At 41.2% G+C, this 19257-nt stretch overlaps 2 protein-coding genes across 2 annotated transcripts; one reads left to right on the plus strand and one right to left on the minus strand.

The window, feature by feature from the left end:
- The first annotated feature begins 1403 nt into the window (after positions 1 to 1403).
- Positions 1404 to 11831, plus strand: alas2 (aminolevulinate, delta-, synthase 2). Its single transcript, XM_008275738.1, has 10 exons — positions 1404 to 1548; positions 2494 to 2849; positions 2972 to 3067; positions 3152 to 3374; positions 4128 to 4312; positions 4473 to 4652; positions 7195 to 7359; positions 9542 to 9810; positions 10705 to 10867; positions 11130 to 11831. Exons 2-10 carry the CDS (start codon positions 2519 to 2521, stop codon positions 11291 to 11293), a joined length of 1776 nt encoding a protein of 591 aa, XP_008273960.1. The 5' UTR covers positions 1404 to 1548; positions 2494 to 2518; the 3' UTR covers positions 11294 to 11831.
- Positions 11483 to 17699, minus strand: ttc34 (tetratricopeptide repeat domain 34). The gene is made up of 7 exons (XM_008275737.1): positions 16807 to 17699; positions 16223 to 16445; positions 15623 to 15815; positions 15143 to 15309; positions 13352 to 13625; positions 12946 to 13160; positions 11483 to 12592 (listed from the first exon to the last, which is right to left on the minus strand). The coding sequence occupies exons 1-7, from the start codon at positions 17697 to 17699 to the stop codon at positions 12047 to 12049; spliced, it is 2511 nt and encodes an 836-aa protein (XP_008273959.1). The 3' UTR covers positions 11483 to 12046.
- Positions 17700 to 19257: the final 1558 nt, after the last annotated feature.

Here is a 19257-nt window from a genome sequence, read left to right on the forward strand (position 1 = left end):
AAACATTAGCAAGCTTCAAAACACAGGAAGACATGTTCATCTCATGATGTTTCCTAATTCCTGCACGTTATTCGTTTAAAAATAAGATGCTACTGTATAAGTGTTAGTATAGTGTCTGTTTATATTTGTTGAATATTATAATGTGACTTCACAGTGACATTGTGTCCTATAGTGGACTGAACAAAAATAGAAATGCAACATGCAAGTGATCAATTTTTCTGACTTAAAGAAAAAGTTAAAGATCATATTTGTTCTTGTCTTCCCTTTTGTTCACCTAATTTTATTAAATTTATATTAAATTTTATCGTATACTTTATCACGTACATGCTTTTATTTTGGCCTCTTTTTTTTTTATAGCTGTTTTAGTCAATCAGTTTTAAATATTCTATGAATCTTTGTGCACTTTATCCAACTTGTCTTGACTGTTTTTGGTTAATTTATTACTTAGATTTTAAATTTATGTTTTATTTCATCTCTCTTTTTGTTTTAAATCTACATGTAAATCACTTTGAATAACTTCTCTTTATGATAAATAAGCTTCTGTTGTTTTGGAGTTTTTTTCGGATTGTGCTCAAAACATTTTCGACTTGTTTACCTGATGACAAATTCTCAACCACTGAGTTAATCCACACTGTAGTCAGGTGTGGCCTTAAAACACAATGATCAGATAGTGTGACCAGCACGGACACTCCTTTGATCAGTGACTGTAAAAGTCCAGCTTAAAATGCAGCTTTATTCAAACGACATGATGCCACAGATGACGAGAGGAAGAAGACAAAAAGATATTGGATGTTGGCGTATTAATCAGACGCTTGAACGTCCGCAACTCCGCCGTTTGTCATCTAAGAAGTTGCTTCAGACGGCTCTGGATCGACGTGTGATCTTGATCCCCAGAAACAAATGGGATAAAACGAACAAGCAGCATCGACAACCTCATTACCTCAATGTACTGCAGATGTGTGACTCACTGACTTGTGATTTCTGGCCTATGACCCAATTCGTCATCCGCACAAATCTAATTTTCAATAAAGTCCATACTTGGTTGTTTCGTGACATCCATTGTGCTGTAGAGATGCTGTTTGTTGGAACAACTTATTCTCTTATTGAGAAAAGAATGAATAAAATGTAATAAAATGCTGTTTACTGTTCTGCAGTACCTTCATATGTTCTTTCTTGTGTCTTATTAGCTCCATGAGCCATAAGTCAAAGACGGAAGATATTATTATTTCAGTGTACATTCTTAGAAATGAAGCCTTACTGCTTGAACAAATGATCATTTCAGCTCAGACACCAAGTCCACCACAGTGTCGATTTTACACGACAGACTGAGCCACGACTTTATTGGAAACCTATCACCATCTTTGCACCTCCCACACATGCAAACAACTCCCTTCGTGGCCCCAAAGCTGGGACCTACGCGTCCCGTCTGAGGGGTGGGAGCAGAGGCGATTACATAATGCTGCTCAACATCTGAGTAATAACTGCTGACGTTCTCTGACCTTCTGTCTCTTCGCTGTTCTGAAGTTCGTCCTCAGTGCAGGTCAACAGGTGAGCTCCCCGACAGGCTTCACTTCTGATCTTGTTATATTATCCTTATGGCTCATTTTTACCAGTTATTACAATTATTTTGATTGCAGTGGTTATTGATCTGTTGTTATGATTGGTAGCAGAGTTAAGGTTATATTTGGATTTATGTTTGTTTTGATGGCAGTCATTGAGAAGAAACATAAGGTGTGGATACTCCATACGGCAAAAACAACACAACATTCAACCTACTTGTGGTGTTTAAATGGCTCTGGTGTTGGATACACAAACATAAAGATAACATCCGACCACAACAGAAAGCCACAGATCCCAAGAAGTGCTTTATCTGTTGACCACAGGAGATGGTGGAAGAAATTATGTAGATGTTTGTAAACTAAACTACTCATCGAAGCGCTCATTAGAAGATTAAAACAGGGATTCTTAATTGTTTAGTCATCGTTGTGATGGATTACGTATTGCTATTACACACAATAACAACTTTTTTTTTCCACTGAGTGTGACAAACTTTTAACAGCAGGGAAATATTTGGCATCAATTAAAATACTTTGGTGTTTCATCAGTGGTTATTATTTAATAGCTTCTGCAGTAATCAGCTGATGATGTCTGCCAGGGCAGCTCCGGAGCGCCTGCAGAGTGTAGATAAGCAGCAGCTTCATGCCACACCCGTGAGGAGGCACCCGATGCCCTCTGCACAGGACGAGTTATCCTTATTTCACATTTTGCTCACGTGATTGAAATATGAATGACAGATGCGTGACAGCCTCCACAAATATTATGCAAAAGTAATCCTAGGAGCTTCAGTTAAAAGCGAGAACCTTGAAAGATAATTCTGGTTGGCTTTACTGAAGCTCAAAGGATTACCATGACCTGGATGACTGAGAATCGAACCAGATACTATAAAAACAGGTTAAGTGTGAACTTATTTCCTCGTCTTTTGTCTTAACTCAGAGTAAGAACAGCATCAGTTGCTGCCATGGCTGCCTTCCTTCATCACTGTCCCTTCCTGAAGTCGGCCTCAAAGCCGGTTTTGAGGAGAACAGGAGCCTCCTTGTTGTCTCTGGCGGACCAATGCCCCATTATTACCCGTCAGATCACTGTGAGCAGCTCAGCCTCTCTGGAGGCCAAGCTGAGCCTCTCACCCACCAAACCAAAGAGTCCCAGACTTCCCACGTTGGACCAGAGGAGGTCATATGCTCAAACCGCTACTCAGGTGGCTGTGACGGCATCCAAGGACTGCCCGTTCGTCTCCTCTCAGATTGGGATGGTCCGGGCCAGCGCTGAAGTTCAGGAGGACGTCCAGGATGGTAGGAGCTGCAGCAAACGCACACACAACACCAGAATCAGAACGTCAACAGAGGCAAATTCGACAAATGGCAAAAGGAAGACAAGAATTTCCCACTCACAGACCTAAACTTTCTTATCACAGGTTTGGTGACCTCGCTGTTGAAAGGTTTAAAGAATTCAGTGTTCCCAGCATCAGTTCAAACCAACTCTGTCACTCACCTCCTCAAAGACAACATGGGTAAGTTGTTTTGTTTTTTTTATTTAACATGGGGAAATCTGAAATGATTTTATCTGACTAATCACAAAGCCGTCCTTCCTGCAGTTGGCCCCAGCTACGACTACGATCGCTTCTTCAGTGAGAAGCTTGCTGAGAAAAAGAAGGACCACACATACAGAGTCTTTAAGACGGTGAACAGGAGCACCGAGGTCTTCCCTTTTGCTGAGGATTACTCCATTTCCGGGCGGGAAGGCTCCCAGGTGTCCGTCTGGTGCAGCAACGACTACCTGGGAATGAGTCGGCACCCTCGGGTCCTCGGTGCAATCAGGTAAAAACAGAAATGTTTGCAAAAAATGAAAAGTTGGTTTCAGGGTTTTTGGATGTTTTGACATAAAAGTGACAAAATTATTACAATGAAAATGCCAAAAAAAAGGATTGAAGGAACAAGAAGACTAAGAATACTTTGTAGTCAAGTCATGACTCTAGAAATGCATTTGCTGGTTGGTCAGTCAGTCGCCCTTCCAACGTGCTTCAGATTAATAGTTCTACAACTACTGGATGGCTTGTATTGAAATTTCTGTCCCCCTACAGTTGAAGCCTACTGATGATTCTTTGACTTTTCCCATACAACCACCAGCAAATTAGTCATTTAATTGAAATGTCTTGACAGCCATTGGGTAAATTGTCTTTTATTTTAGTGGAAACATTCCTATTTTCAAGATTAAACGTAGTAACTTTGGAGATCTATTTACTTTTTATCTGGAACCATCATTTTCTCAAACTTCTAACCTGTCCAGTAATTTGATTTAAGGCCACATTTGTAAATTAATTACACTACACTTAGGTAGTTCATGGTAAACAGTATACCTGCTGAACATCAGAATGCTGTAGACTAGTCATGTAGTTTTGACAGTCTTGATTTTAGGCTAAACACAAACCACGTGGAGCTGATATTTTGTTGATGGAACCATAGAAATTGCAAGGACGAATGAATATGAAAGAAAAACATAAGCAAAGATATGTTATAGCTTTAGTTATCTGGACCAGATGATGCATCTTTTTATGTTGTGGATGTCCTCAGTGAGGCTCTGGAGAAACATGGTGCAGGAGCAGGTGGGACCAGGAACATCTCAGGAACCAGTAACTACCACGTGTCTCTGGAGACGGAGCTCAGTCAGCTGCACCAGAAAGATGCAGCTTTGGTTTTCTCCTCCTGCTTCGTGGCAAACGACTCCACCCTTTTCACTCTGGCTAAGATGCTGCCAGGTAAATACTGACCTCTAAGCCAGATTCAAGTGATGACACTCCTGAAAAGTTTGTGTGTATCCATTAATTTGTAGATGCTACCTAACTTTTCCAAACATAAGCAATATAGAGAAGAGAAATTGCATGTCATTCCCTGTGGTGCGTTCACTGTCATGTGCAGGGTGCGAGATCTACTCAGATGCAGGGAACCATGCATCCATGATCCAGGGCATCAGGAACAGCGGAGCCGATCGCTTCATCTTCCGCCACAATGACAGCCGACATCTGGAGGAGCTGCTCCAAAAGTCGGACCCCAAAAAGCCAAAAATAGTGGCATTTGAGACCGTGCACTCAATGGACGGTGAGTACCTTGAAACTGTTAAGTCCTCTTAAAAGGATCGTTTCGGTCATTTGTGTTTTGTTTTGGATGTTTGATCTTTCCTGTGCACAATGCTCAGTAGCAACCAAAACTTTAGACACACTTACTCATGCAGTTTTGGATTTAAGAACAAACGTGAAACAGTGCAAACAAGGAAACTAAGTTGTAAAGGTATAAATCATCCTTGTAGACTCACTTTCTGACTGGCATTCTCTCAACCAACTCTATGAAGTCACCACCTGACGTGCTCTTCAAACACTCTTGAGGGAGTTTACAAGCACTTGTTGACTGTTTTTTGCCGTCCAACTCATTCTCAAATCATCTCCATTGGGCTTATCTCGGATTATGGAGGCCAAGTAAAATGATGCAGCACTTAATCACTGGTGGTTTCAGAACAGCCCTTACAGAGCCTGGAGGTGTGTTTAGGCTCATGGGACACTGAGTCACTACAGAAGGTTGAGGTAGTCATGCTACTTCAGTGTGCTTTGAATACAGTTTCAGATACCATCTATTGCCTTTCTCTCCATTTTAACAGACGCAGAGGTGGAACCAAAGCTCTCAAATATGGAGTCAAAAATTTTACTGATCTAGTATCCATGAAGGTCTGATTCATGCAGTTCAAAAAGTGTGAAGCATCTGCTGCTTGAAGCACTGATGTGGGCTCCAATCTGAAGTGTTGTTAGCTGACTATTTCTGAGGTTCTAATGAACTTCTCTGCAGCAGATGGAACTCTTAGTCTTCCTTTCTGGGTTTGTTCCTCAAGAGACCCTGTTTAATTCAGCATTTGATGAGTTTTCTTGAAATTTTCCTACATGTCCTAAAGTAACAGACATTTCTTAGTTAAGCAGTTCCTGCCATAACATGAATTACTACAGCAGTCAAACAGGGCTGCTTGCTGTATACCAACACTACCAAAGGCATTAAGAAGGCAAGACGCTCCACCATTTTAACAACAATTGAAAACCGCTCTAGACGACAACCTCATGAAGCTGGTTTAGATCCAACCAATAGTGTGCAAAGCTGACAACATATCATAGGATGATCAGGAAAGGACCCAAATGTGGACACTCAAGGCAAAAACTTTGATCAAAACTCACTAAACAGAAGGATGAGAGGTGAAGAAACAAAAAGCTGGCTGGCGGTACTGACAAAAAAAAAAATCCAACCTGAAAATTCATGTCATATCTAAAACTAATCCAGAGCACACAATACTCAGAAAAGTACAACAAACAAACCTGAAGAACAGAAGGAGCACATGGAAGAAATCCAACAGCTGCAGGCACATAATACAAAGAGGATGAGGCAGGTAATCAGCTGGCAAACAGGAGGGCAAACATGCCAATTTGACAAAGGAGTGTACAGACACAGAGAACTGATTCAGGAGACACAGGTGAAGCTGATCGGAGCAATCAGAACAGGAAGGAGAGCCATAGAGGGAGGAAGTGAAACCACAAGGGACACACAAGGACAGAGGTTTTCACAAAATAAAGCAGGAAGTAACTAAAACTAGACTATGACACAGCAAGACACTCTGAGCAGTCTAAAATATTAGGCATTGTTAATATGTTTCCCTGTGTAATGTAATATGTGTAATTTTATCGTTTTCATGTCTTCAGTTTTGTTTTGTAGAAAAATGTAGGCAAGAGTGGGAAATAAGGGGGAAAATCCTGGACTGAGGATTCTCTAAATTTTTTAGTGGGGACTAATAGCCAACTTAATTCAAGAGTGATGTGGAAAATAGAAGTTTTTGCCTTGTACGTAGAATAAGAATAGATTTACATTAACGTAGAGGAAATTCAAAAATATTTGCATCTTCATGAGGGAAGAGGCATTTTAAGAATTTCTTACCAGGTAACTCGTTAATGGAAAAAAAAACATCATAATAGTCATAAATTATTTTTTTTAGCCAAGTTGTTTTTCCTGTTTTTTAATATTTCAATGCGCTTGAATGTGATTTTTAATTTACAGTAATAGATTGATTGAATATATTTATGTAAATAATCAGACAAATAGTGCATAAAACTACAAACTTGATCCAAATAATGTGACATAGGTGAGACTTTTGCAAAGACAAACACAACCATTTGTCACTGTCTTTATTAACATTGAATTATCTCAGTTTAATGTGCATGTTGTTATAACAATAATCAATCCAATGTTCATCCTGAGCACAAGTTCACATTCAATGGTTAAGAAAAAGGCAGATTTGCAGTGTTTATATCTCTATAGTCTAGAGTTATTTAGTGGATTGTTTTGTCCTTTATCTCGTCTCCAGTGGGACAGAATAGCTTCCTCATTTAGCTTTACTCTTCTGTATTGAGCCACAGCATCTATAAAGCACAGCAGACTGATCAGATGACTGTGGTTATAATTCTTCCAACGCTTCCAACACAAAAAATGTCATTTTGATGGCGATGCTTGCATATGTAGATCTCGCACGGTGATGACGTTTGCAGCTCTAATATCCTGCTGTCCGCCTATACACAGTTCTAATTATACCACCTCTATTCTCTGGGGGCGTCAGGTGCCATATGTCCTCTAGAAGAGCTGTGCGATGTGGCTCACCGTTACGGAGCCCTGACGTTTGTGGATGAGGTTCACGCTGTGGGCCTGTACGGAGCCCATGGAGCTGGAGTGGGCGAGAGGGACAACGTCATGCACAAGATTGACATCGTTTCCGGGACCTTGGGTGAGTTTCTTTTGAGAAAACCCCACTTCTTGTGTGTTTAAAATGACCAAAACCAAGGCTACTGGTTTGTTTTTCGTTGTTGTATTAGTCAAACTTATGATAAAATATCCTGTTAGTAATAAAAAAAACAACTTCTACATCAATCATCCAACATCATGTCCCTTCTCTACAACACAAGAGAGGCAAGACAAACAGCTTCAAACCGCCACAGAGTAATTGGCTTTCTTCTCGTCTAAACTCTCATTCACAGCCACTCTTGCACTAACTGACACTGTCATATTGCCAACATAGCAGCAATAAGTCTCAGTGAGCAGGATGCTGCTCTGGTGTTGGTTGAAGGAGGGCAGGAGAGCTGTCATCAGAGGAAGCAGAGGTTTTATCAGCAGGGTGTCGGCTCTACTCCCTCTCTGGCGGCGCTGATAAAACCATCCTGAGGCAGTCCGTGCTGCGTTGCTGTGTGCAGCGTTCTGACGGTTGTAAGGAGGCAGAAATCCCTGTAAACGAGTCCTGAATTACAACATCTGAGTTTATCAAGACGCGGTTAGACGTGTTCACTTGGCAATAAATACAGAAACAAGCTCCAATTACATCAACAAATTAACCCTCTGAGCAGTTTTCTGGGCGTTTTATTTGCTCCTGTCACAGTTTTACTCACTGTGGGCTCAGATCTTACTGCAGTATAAAGTCCTGCACCTCTATGGAAACAGCACAGAGAGAAGTCAAAGGTATCTTCAGTATATTATGAGACAGTGGGAATGCCAGAAATATTTTTCTTTTTAAAGGTTAATTTCTCAGATTATTTATTTTCACAAAAAAACATCAACATGCCCAACAGGTGTCACCAATACAGTAATACTGACAATACTAATACTGTGTTTTTAATCTGCTGCCATACTTTTCTCCTCTTTCTCGTTCATTTTTCATCATTTGACTGTTGATTGTAGCTAAGTTGTTGCTTTTTACAGGATCTATTTCGTGAAAACACTTTATCAAAGTGATTTTAATGAAATTTTCACCTTATTTTTTCTTTCTGATGGAACATTATGGCACACATGATGTGTTGATCGAGCATCAGAAAGTTGGAAATCTGATGATTCAGTGTATTTATTTTCAGTATCTGACTCTGATAAGGGGTGTAGTGTTGGTACATTTTTCTTTTTAGAGAAAGAGGGTTAATAGTGGTGTATCATCGTGCTACTTTATGGCTGAGTCATGATCAGTTTATCATATTATCCAATTCAATAAAAGTACTAGGATTTAGGATTTAAAAGTAATGAGGCCTTCTGAGTCCAATCTCATTATCAATACCTTGAATAAAATATTACAAAAAGTTAAATATACAAAAGTAAACCACATACAGATTACATATACTACACTTACAGAGTCAGAGTCTTGTCTGTATTCAACTATCAAACAGATATTGTTCTATAAAAATGTGAAAATTAGAAAGAGGTCAGGATATGTTTTGTGATTTGTTTTTTGTGGTGGAGAAAGTATCAATCTTTTTTTTAAAAAAAAAGCAAAATTTGCAATGATAAAAAAAAAAGATTGCATTCAATTCATCCAGATTCCCAGAAGTATCATGAATAAATCTACATATGTATACAGTTGTTTTCGAAATGGTATTGTGAATATATAGCTCATATAACGGTATATTATTCCAAAAAAAAAAATTAGTAGAACAATTCGATATACTGTTGGGAATTTTATGGTAACTAAATCTGTCAAATAAATAAATGAAACTGCAACAGTACAGAAAAAATAAAGCATTACTGAGATAAGATAAGTTATGCCTTGATTTATCTCACAGTGGAGAACCTCACAGCAGAGATACACACATACTAGAAAGAAGAAATAGTGCAAACATAGGTATACAAATACACATATAGAAAAGAATGGTGCAAGCACAGAATATAGAAATAAGGATAAAAAAGATACAGAAAATAAAGAAAAGACATATAATAATAATAATAATAATAAGAAGAAGAAGAAGAAGAAGAAGAAGAAGAAGAAGAAGAAGAAACAGTGCAAATGCAAATATATACATACATACATGCCATGGAATGAATGCAAATTCTCTAGTAAACTAACTGTATTTATGTCTGAGTAAATGTGCTTCCCATTACTCACAATTTCCTGTTTGCTCAGCTCACATACAAGCTATCATTTGTTCCTGTTCCAGGCAAGGCCTACGGTTGTGTTGGAGGCTACATCGCCAGCAGCGCCGCCCTCGTGGACACGGTGCGCTCCTACGCAGCGGGCTTCATCTTCACTACTGCCCTGCCCCCGATGGTCCTGGCCGGAGCCCTGGAGTCCGTCCGGGTCCTGAAGAGTCCGGAGGGGCAGGTTCTCCGCAGAGCCCACCAGAGGAACGTCAAACACATGAGGCAGCTGCTCATGGACAAAGGCCTGCCTGTGGTCAACTGCCCCAGCCACATCATCCCCATCAGGGTGAGAACATTTACCCCCACAACTATCTGATTGTTGTTAGATGGTTTGTGCTTAATATAAACATAACACTTCCCTCAAGATTAAAATATTAAAACTAAACAGGTGGGTTTTTCATCCTTTTTAAGAGAAGACAGTATTTTTACAGGATAAGCACGGACGTAAAAAAAACAAAATAACTGATGGGAGAAATCAGTTTAGCTGCTTCCATTTATGGTATTTTACATGTTTGCTTACTTTCAAACTTATTTACTGAATGGGACACTTGAACTGGATGGACACATAAGTTAAACCTAACTTTCTGGTATTTTAGTCAAAATAGCTGCTGTGATCAAGGTCTATTGTTTAATTTCTTGATTTAGAAAGTACAGCATGTAACGAATTGAGTCTGGAGTGTGCCACTGGAAGATGTCTAGTCTTTGTAGTCCACTAATTGTAGGGTTGGCGGTTTAATCCCTGGCCCCTCTGCATGCTGAAGTATCCTTGGGCAAGACATTGAACCACTGTCTGTGTAAATGGGTGAATAGGAAACTTGCAAAGTGCTTGGAATACTACCAAGTTAGAAAAGTGCTCAATAGGTGCAGATCATTTAGTATTAATATGTGAATATACATCTTTTTGAGATAACATTTATCTTGTAATTCCACTTTTAAATTAAATACACCATTAAAGACCAATGATATTGTGATTTTGGAGGCTAATTCAAGTATTTTCTGATCGATTTTTTAAAGTACATCAAATTATTCATCACTTCTAACACTAAAAATGTTTCAATGAATCCAAAGGCACCCCCCAGACTCCACAAACTAAGCAAATTGTACTGCTGGCTTTGATTGATACACCTGATATTACTTTTTTAAAAAGCCTCATTGTCACCTTTCACGGTCCATCCTGCAGGTGGGCAACGCTGAGCTGAACACCAAAGTGTGCGACATCCTGCTGGAGAGGCACAACATCTACGTCCAGGCCATCAACTACCCCACGGTGCCTCGTGGTGAGGAGCTGCTGCGTCTGGCTCCGTCTCCTCATCACAACCCCGACATGATGAACTACTTTGTGGGTGAGTGTGGCGCTCCTTCCCGCAATTAGGTCACGGTTGTTCTGGTCCAATCAAGTTAAGTGGAGACAATGGCCAGGGCAAATGATGAATGTGTGTCCTCGGGGAGTCGGCCTGCTGTGAAAACATTTATATAAAAAGGGATCTTAACATTGTTAGGTCTCAGTCGCAAAACTTGCAGCACGACCTTAGTGTCTGCTGACTAAAACGACTTTGAAATAAATTCAGGCACTTAACTTCCTACAAATGTGTGTTTCATGTGCAGACAAACTGGTGGAGGTTTGGCAGGAGGCAGGTCTCCTCCTCAACATCCCGGCCACGGCTTCCTGCACCTTCTGCGACCGTCCGCTGCACTTTGACCTCATGAGCGAGTGGGAGAAATCCTACTTTGGAAATATGGAACCGCAATACATCACTGTGTCTGCATAATACCAAAGTGCATGTTGCAAGTTACACAAACAGCATATGCGTAAAAGTAAAGCTATATTTAGAATTTGTAACGCTAAATGATAAAGTTCTACTTTCAGATACACAGAGAAGAGTGTTATTGTGATGGCATTGTGTTGAAATATTCTTTAATGTCAGTGATATTGACTACATTTCAGTATTTATTTATGGTTTTTTGCTGTATTTCTGCATTATTAAATTGTTTGCTGTCGTGAATATGATTAAACAAACGCCTCCTCCATTTTAAAAGTATAAAACCTGCACATTTGACACTTTCTTAAAACTCTTATCTAGGTGTGAAGGTTTGAATTAAAATATGCTATTTCATTTTCATGTCGCATGATTTAATTCATACAATACAACAGCGTCCTGATTGATATTTTTTTTTATTTACACAATAATTGAATTGCTGGTGTTTTAGTTCTAAATGTGTGATTTTTGAAGATAACTGATTGTTGTGTTGAATATCTATCCACATACTCCTCTGACATTAAATATACTGCTTTGTTGTCTTTATAAAGATACTGAGTGCTAACAAATACTGCTGTTATTCTTACAAAGTTAGACTGAACTTGGAAGACATGACATAAACCAAAGCTTGACGTCATGAACCATAAAACATCTGGTAATCTTTTCCATCAGTTTCTCCACAGTGATATAACGTTAGAATACAGGCACTGATTTTGTTATTCTTTTAAAGCTCATCTGCAGATCCAGCGTCCAGTTTGATCAGCACTAATTGACATTACAAGGGCCAGCTACTTCTCGTTTCACTCTTGCCCTCAGTCTGCGTAGCTCTGTGTTCTCACTGTCCACAAGGAGGCCACATTCGATCAACGTCCAAGCTTTGCTGAGCTGCTGCTCCCCGTAGTGCTGCAGCGCCCCCCGCAGGAAGCACTCAGCCAGACGCAGCCTCCCCAAACCGGCCTCCATGCACTGGATGGCCTGGTCCCTGTGGAGCTCCAAAGCGTGGGTGAAGTCCTCCAGCGCCGCCCCTTCTCTGGAGCAGAGCACCAGGCTGCGACCTCGCCGACACAGATCCTCCGCCCACACCTGAGGGTCGTCCGAGCAGCTAGAGTCGGGTCCTGTGTGTTTCTGGATGACTCGGTCCAGGTCAGCTATGGCCCGCTCGTGTAGGCCCAGCTGTGCCAGGCAGGCAGCCCTCTGACGGAGATACTGGAGTTTATGACTGCCCACTGCTTGTACTGCCACAGTCAGGAGCGAGAGGGCCTGATCCCACTGACCACCTGATGACACACTGCTGGCCTCCTGTGCTGCTGCCTGAGGAGACGCAGAGAAAATTAATATTCAATTTATAAATGCATCCATATTCTTGCTCAGTTCCAGCTAATGTTCATTTCAAGCCAAAGAAATATTTGTTGTGATATGTTCAGAAAAAAGCTTCCTGGATTGAACAGTTTATTTAATATAGTACATGCAAAACAGTTTTTTCTTTTTTTTGGCTGCTCTTAACTATTATGCTCTCGGTGTCTAAAAGAAAGTATATGGGTGCATTGTGTTTATTCCTTATGGACATCATGTACACAGATAAAAACAAATTTGCTGATGGTGTGGTGCTGCTATATCCAATACAAATGATGGCGCTCGTTTAGGACTCCTTCACATAGTCTTACCTGTGCCATGCATTTTCGCTGATTAAATGGGATCAGAGCCAGCAGGAAGTCCAGACTGGATGAATCTTTCTCGGTCAGTTTGCTGAGCCTGCGAGCTGCGCTGCGGTAGTTCTGCCGCCAGGCCTCCACCACACCAACTCGAGCCTGAGCCGCTGCATCCCTCGGCTCCTGGCCAAACACCTGGCACAGGTGAGCGCCCGCCGCCTTGACTTCACCTGAAGCAGATACATCACAGCAGGGGGAAGGATTACTGTAAACAAGGAGCAACAGTGGGGATGGCTATTTTTATCAAATTGGAAACACCACATAGCCTAAACAATGACCTCCAAACCAGATAACTTCCAGTAAATTTCAAGAATCCTGTGTAGAATTCCCGCAGCTAAATCTGGCAAAGTTACCGCCTCACCTTTAGCCAAGAGGATGTCCACATAGAGGAGATGCCATCTGGGGTCTCTGCAGTCAGTCCTCATCAGGGCTCCACCAATTATAAAAGCCTCTCTGAGCTGCTCCTCATGGCAGGGAACAGCACTCGTGACCAAAATGTCTGACAGATTGTTACGACAGAACTGATGCAGCCAGTTGCAGACCAGCTTCTGTGCCCTGTCCTTGAGTGACAGGATGTCCTTGGTGACTATGTCAGTGTTGATCTGAAGTGCTGCGAGGATATCATGAGTGCATTCCTAAGGGGAAGAGGAAACAGGGTTGAATTTCATACCTAAATTGAACCTTCATTTTGTCAGCGTACATAATAATGATAAGAAATTACTGCACATGTTAAAATCTGGGTGGTAAAAACAAGACCCCCATTAATGAAATCAAATAATTTTGATGCTAAAATAAGCTTTCAGACAGAAGGTAGGAGATGTAATATTTTTTTGGCGGGTGGAAAACTGCATTATATGTGATGTATTGGTCCTTTAAATGTATTTTACCAGTTTTAAAAGAGTTAAATATTAAATAAAATCTAGAAAATAACGAATGTGTGCATTTAATCAAGCCATTTTGATTCAAAAATAAGCTTTCAGAAAGTAGGTAAGAGATGCTATTACTTTTTTGCAAGTTGAAAACTGCATGATATGAGTTGTAATGAAGGTATCGGAACAGATATTAACACCTGAGTGGGATAAAATCATTAATATTACAGTATTGAAATGACTTGACACCATTTAAGTGGTCCTAGTTTGAAAGACTTTAGCCGATCCACTATCTTAACCTGATAAAATACCTTTGAAGGACCAATAGAACGCCGATATTGTAATATTCAAAGCATAATACATAAGTCTAATATTGTCAATTTACAGCTTAAACTATTTACTGTGATTCCTGAAATCAAGGTTTTACAAACAATTACATTTTACTGAAAAGTGTTCTGTTGTAGCTTAAAATCTGGATGAGAACTAAAATATTAGTTACAGGTTCAAAAGCTAAGAGAAACTAAGTGAAATCCTCTAAGAAATCTGTCATTTTTAGTTTGTATAGAGATTCACATGGGGTATGTCACCAAATCTTATTTTATCATCTCAAAAATACAGTTGTGGTGCACCATGTTCTCTCTCTGACCAACACAGAGACTGATGCACACCTTCATCTCCAAAATCAATAAATAAACACTGCAATAGTCCTTTCTGGCCAATCGCAAAACAGTTATAAATCTATTAGTTATTACATTCCTAAAGTCCTTGCATTGAGTGCCTGTCAGCTTCTGCTTTGATTTAAAAAATTCTACTACTTGTCTTCAAAGCTCGTTGAAGCATGTCAAACTGTGAACCAGGACAATTTCTCAGGTCCTCTGGCAGAAATCTGAATCCTCCAAAGTCCAGGGGAAAAAAACGTTTGCTGCAGCAGCTTTTCTTTTTTTGATATATTACTAACTATTATGAGCTTAATCGTTTCAATGTTTGTGCCAATTATTGTTTTATTTAATGATTATTATTTTAAAATGTTGCATTTCCTCCCATCAATTATATATTTTTTATCTACTCTAGCTTGTCTTATTTTATCTTACTATATTTTAGTTACTTTTATTAGGTTTTTTTTAACAGCTTTCTCCCATTGAAGCAGTCTCAACCTGTTTCACTGTCTACACTACAATTGTTTCACTATGAGTATGTCAAGCATGTTTGGAGTTTGACTGAGCAGGCCAGAGATTTTGAAAAATGAGTGCAAAGTGTCCCAAATGTACAGCACTCTAGAATACCTTTTGTTGATTCAGCATGAGGTACGTGAAACCTCTTCCGCAGAGGGCCTGCACGTGTTTCGGATGCTCCTTTAGAATGGCACTGAAATCAAATATGGCCGTCTTTCTTTGGCCCAGCAGAGCGTAACACCTGGCTCTCTCCAGCAGGGAGTCCACCGCCTCGCCACCTTTAAAAAACCAATTACATAGCTTATTCTACAGCATACATTTCCATATCTATATGTAAAGAAGCACAGATACATATAGAAGTAGAATGTGATATACATATTTCTGCTCTGACTTCTAGTTAAATAACACATAGCCAATATGTCTGCTTTGTGTTAATTGAAAGAAAGACATGTAGCTAAACTAACTCGGAAAAACTTCTGTTTTGTGCCAACCTTTGTCTTTATCCCTTTTAATTTATCCTCAATTAAAGTATCACTCACGATTAATGTAGACCAACAAATATCAATAACTCATCCATCAGATTCTAATCACCAGCGGCCATAATAGCGATGGAGAGATAGGCCACCGCCTCCCTGACGCCGCTCTCTTCTCTCGTGCCGTCCAGGATGCGTTTCGCGGCCGTGTGACAGTGTCCCTGCAGCAGAGTTCGGTCCTTCTGCTGCGCCACGGCCAACAGGGGGCGCAAACAGCTGGTATCGCCGCACAGGATGAGCTTTTTGAGCAGCTGCGGGGCAAATGGATGATAAATCATCAACTCTTTCACTCTATGAGGATTTGAAATAATAAATATTATTTGAGATCAGCCTAATTTTGAGCACAAAAACCATATTTCAAAACTAAATTTGCATGTTGAGGTGTAACATGTTGATGCTCAACAGCAACATGGCTATTTAATCTTAAAAAGTCAGGCTGAATTAGCTGATTTGTTGATCTACTGTGGAACATGCTGATTGCCAGCTCTGTAGTTCTTCATGTTGCAGCAATATTTGCTTGTGTGTATTTGTGGTTGGTGTGGGAAGACATAAGCTGATTTGCTGCACCAATATTGTGTGGCACCAGGTTTCACAAACGCTACATAAACCACCTCTGACCCCATTTGACAAAACTTGTTGTTCTCCCACACAAATGTACCTGGTTAGTGTCATAGAGAAAGCCTCTGTGCAGCTGCAGCAGGGCGAGGCGAGCCAGGATAGGAGCCCGAGGATTGGTGGGCCCGATGGACAGCAGCAACCGGTAGGCTTCCTCCACCCGGCCGAGCTGGTACAAGGCGTCTGCTGCCAGGATCTGAGGCCCGTCAGCATTGGGCTGGAGCTCCATCAGCAACGCAGCCAGAGACTGGACCCCAGCAGGAGTCCTAATGTACAGAGAAGGATGAGGTGAAACAGCAAGGGAAAAAATACACAGAGAAAACATAAATGACAACTTCTGTTAGAACAGAGATCATAACTTGAAATGTGTAGTTTGATTTAGATGAAGATTAAGATTTTTTAAAAAGCAAACATGGTGAATTTTAGGTGGCACACAGTAGTTGGTTTTACTTAAGCTGCACACTTACAATTAAAATGTAGCTCAGTTTTATTCCAGTAAGCTTTAACAACGTGACAATTAACTGCATCATGTAGCAGAAGCAGCTAAATTAAATGAATACTTGTACTATTTACACCTGCGCCTTTCCTGCTGTGACACGTCAAGTTATCGTCTGACACTCATCATACCCTGATCTGTGGTTGACCTTCTTTGACGGGGCCTGCTGCTGGTCCTCCTGTTGGACCTGCTGGGAGTCTTCACTAGAACTGGACTTTGATTTGTGCGCTCCAGCCCCCTCCAGCATGACTCGTCCCTGCTCCAGCAGAACAGTGAACAGCAGCCCCCTGTAGTTCCATGGCACCAAGCAGCGAACAGTCAGCGCTGTTTCCTGAGGATGCAGTCTGCTGGCTGTCACATAGTCTAGAGCTGTGAGGTAGTTTAAGGCGCCCATCATGCGCAGGAGACCCCGACCACAGAGGGCCCGCACACAGCTGGATGGGTGAGGAGTGTTGTGTTCGATGACAGCCTGGAAGTCTTCTAACGCCCCCTTGTGGTCATCAGAAAGAAGTCGTGCATATCCTCGAAGAACCTGGACTGTGTTTTGATAGCTCTGCTGACCTTGGGCGGCAGCTAGCTGGCTACAGATAGAGAGGGCCTCTTTGTGCTCCCCTCTGAGGAGGAGACAGTCAGCCAGTCGTACCCTCAACTCCCTGCCTCCCCCATCAGCCTCTAGATGGCAAAGAGTCCGTAACTGAGTGATCACAGGATCCAGAAGTTCAACTCCTTCAGTGGATCGCAGGTCTGCCCGGATGAGAACTCGCTCTCTGTAACCAGACAGGCCCCTCTCGGCCTCCTGGCGGAGATGGTTGCGGGCAGCCACCGCGGTACAGTGATCTGTGAAGAGCTTTTGGAAGTACATCCGAGCGGTGGCAGGATGAATCTCAAATGCTTTTCCCAGATCTCTGCACTCCTCTGCCGTCCTTCCACCTGCTGAGAAGCAAGCGGCTGCTCGACAGGTTAAGAGTCTGGCTTTCCTCTCGGGAGTGTCTGGGAATAATTTGTCTGTTGTACCTTCTGACATTTTCTGACCATCATGCAAGAGAGCTGAATACACCTCTGCACTCTCCCCAAAACTGCCTGTCAAAAACAAATATGCTGCTTGAAGTTCCTGTACGTCTCGATTACCTGGAGAGATTGCTGACAAAAACTCAATAATTGTAGAAGAATCCTTGACATCTAGCTTATCTTTATCCGCTGGTGTCACTGCCCATTTGCTGTCAGATGTCAGAGAGGGATGAATGTGCATTATCTGGTCTGTAAAGGCCTTCACTATTCTGGACAGATGTCCAGCTTGTCTGCTCTTCACCAGTGTGACAGTGTCTTTCTTGTTACTTCTGTAAACTCTGAGATAAAGCTGCAGTCCCTTAAAACTGCGAGATTCTGAGAACAAACAGGCCAGTGCTCGAGTTATCTCCAACAAAACATGAGTCGAACCTTCCAGATGGGAATTTCGTTTCGCTTCAAGCAGAGCAGTGCAGCGAGCGAAAATCTCCTCGCAGCCGTGGCCGCCACTCTGTAGAAGAGACTCCATTTTGAAGATAGTGGCTGACAGATTGTTTGGGCTGAGTGTGGACAGAAACACAGCTGCAAGGCCTTTATTCAGACCCTCAGCAGGCTGATGCTCCCCGTGACTGTCCAGCCATCCTTCTAGAGTAGAAATCACCCGAGCCAGGCTGGACTGGTCCAGTTTTCGCATGTGGGACACTGCAGAGGTGGCATGAGTCCTGAAGGCAGCCATGTACAGGGAGGTGGCCCTGTCCAGCTCTCCGGCCTCAAGAAACTTGTCTCCATCCTTGCACAGCTCTGAAACATGGACTCCAGGTCGAACCAAAGCAGTCATGATCAGGCAGTTTTAGTCTATTTGGCTGTTTGCAACAATAAAAACATTGACACATTAAAGTTAAAAACAGGAAATGAGAATACAGCTACTTTACTAAGCTTACTTTTATCAACATCCTGTAACAAAACAGGCCTTTTTTTACAGCAGACATTTGAGCTAACTAGTACATCCAGAACCCTGGAATAAAAGCAACTGAATGGGATTCACCTAATTACACTTTATTATTAACATCTATGGTTTTCCTACTGTGACGTGTCTAAATTTCTTGAATAAAAAAGGCATCTGATTAACAAAAAAAAAAGGTACAGGGATATTAGCTTTATGGTGACATAAAACACAACAACAGTGGAACGCATATAAAGAACTTTTGCTCGACTACAAATTTGTGGCCCTCGTACTCGACCTGACTTTTTTCTCTGCATGGCAGTTTGTACTTCTACTCCACTACTTTTTTACTTCACTACCTTTATCTGACAGCTGTAGTGGCTTCACAAATTTCTGCACACAAAACGTACAAAGAAGTCAGAAGATATATTTTCCAAATGCAGCTAAACCAATGACTTGATTGGTCAATTAGCTGATTGACAGAAAATTAATTGTGAACTAGTTTATTGACTGTTCATGTTTTGTTTTTTGTCTGGTAAGTGCTTTGTAACTGCTATAAAAATTAAGTTTATTATTATTTATGTAAAATACTTCACAAAAATGAAGCCATCCATCCATCCATTATCTATACACC

Source organism: Stegastes partitus, unplaced genomic scaffold (genome assembly GCF_000690725.1).
Source record: "Stegastes partitus isolate 25-593 unplaced genomic scaffold, Stegastes_partitus-1.0.2 Scaffold58, whole genome shotgun sequence".
Lineage (NCBI taxonomy): Eukaryota > Metazoa > Chordata > Actinopteri > Pomacentridae > Stegastes > Stegastes partitus.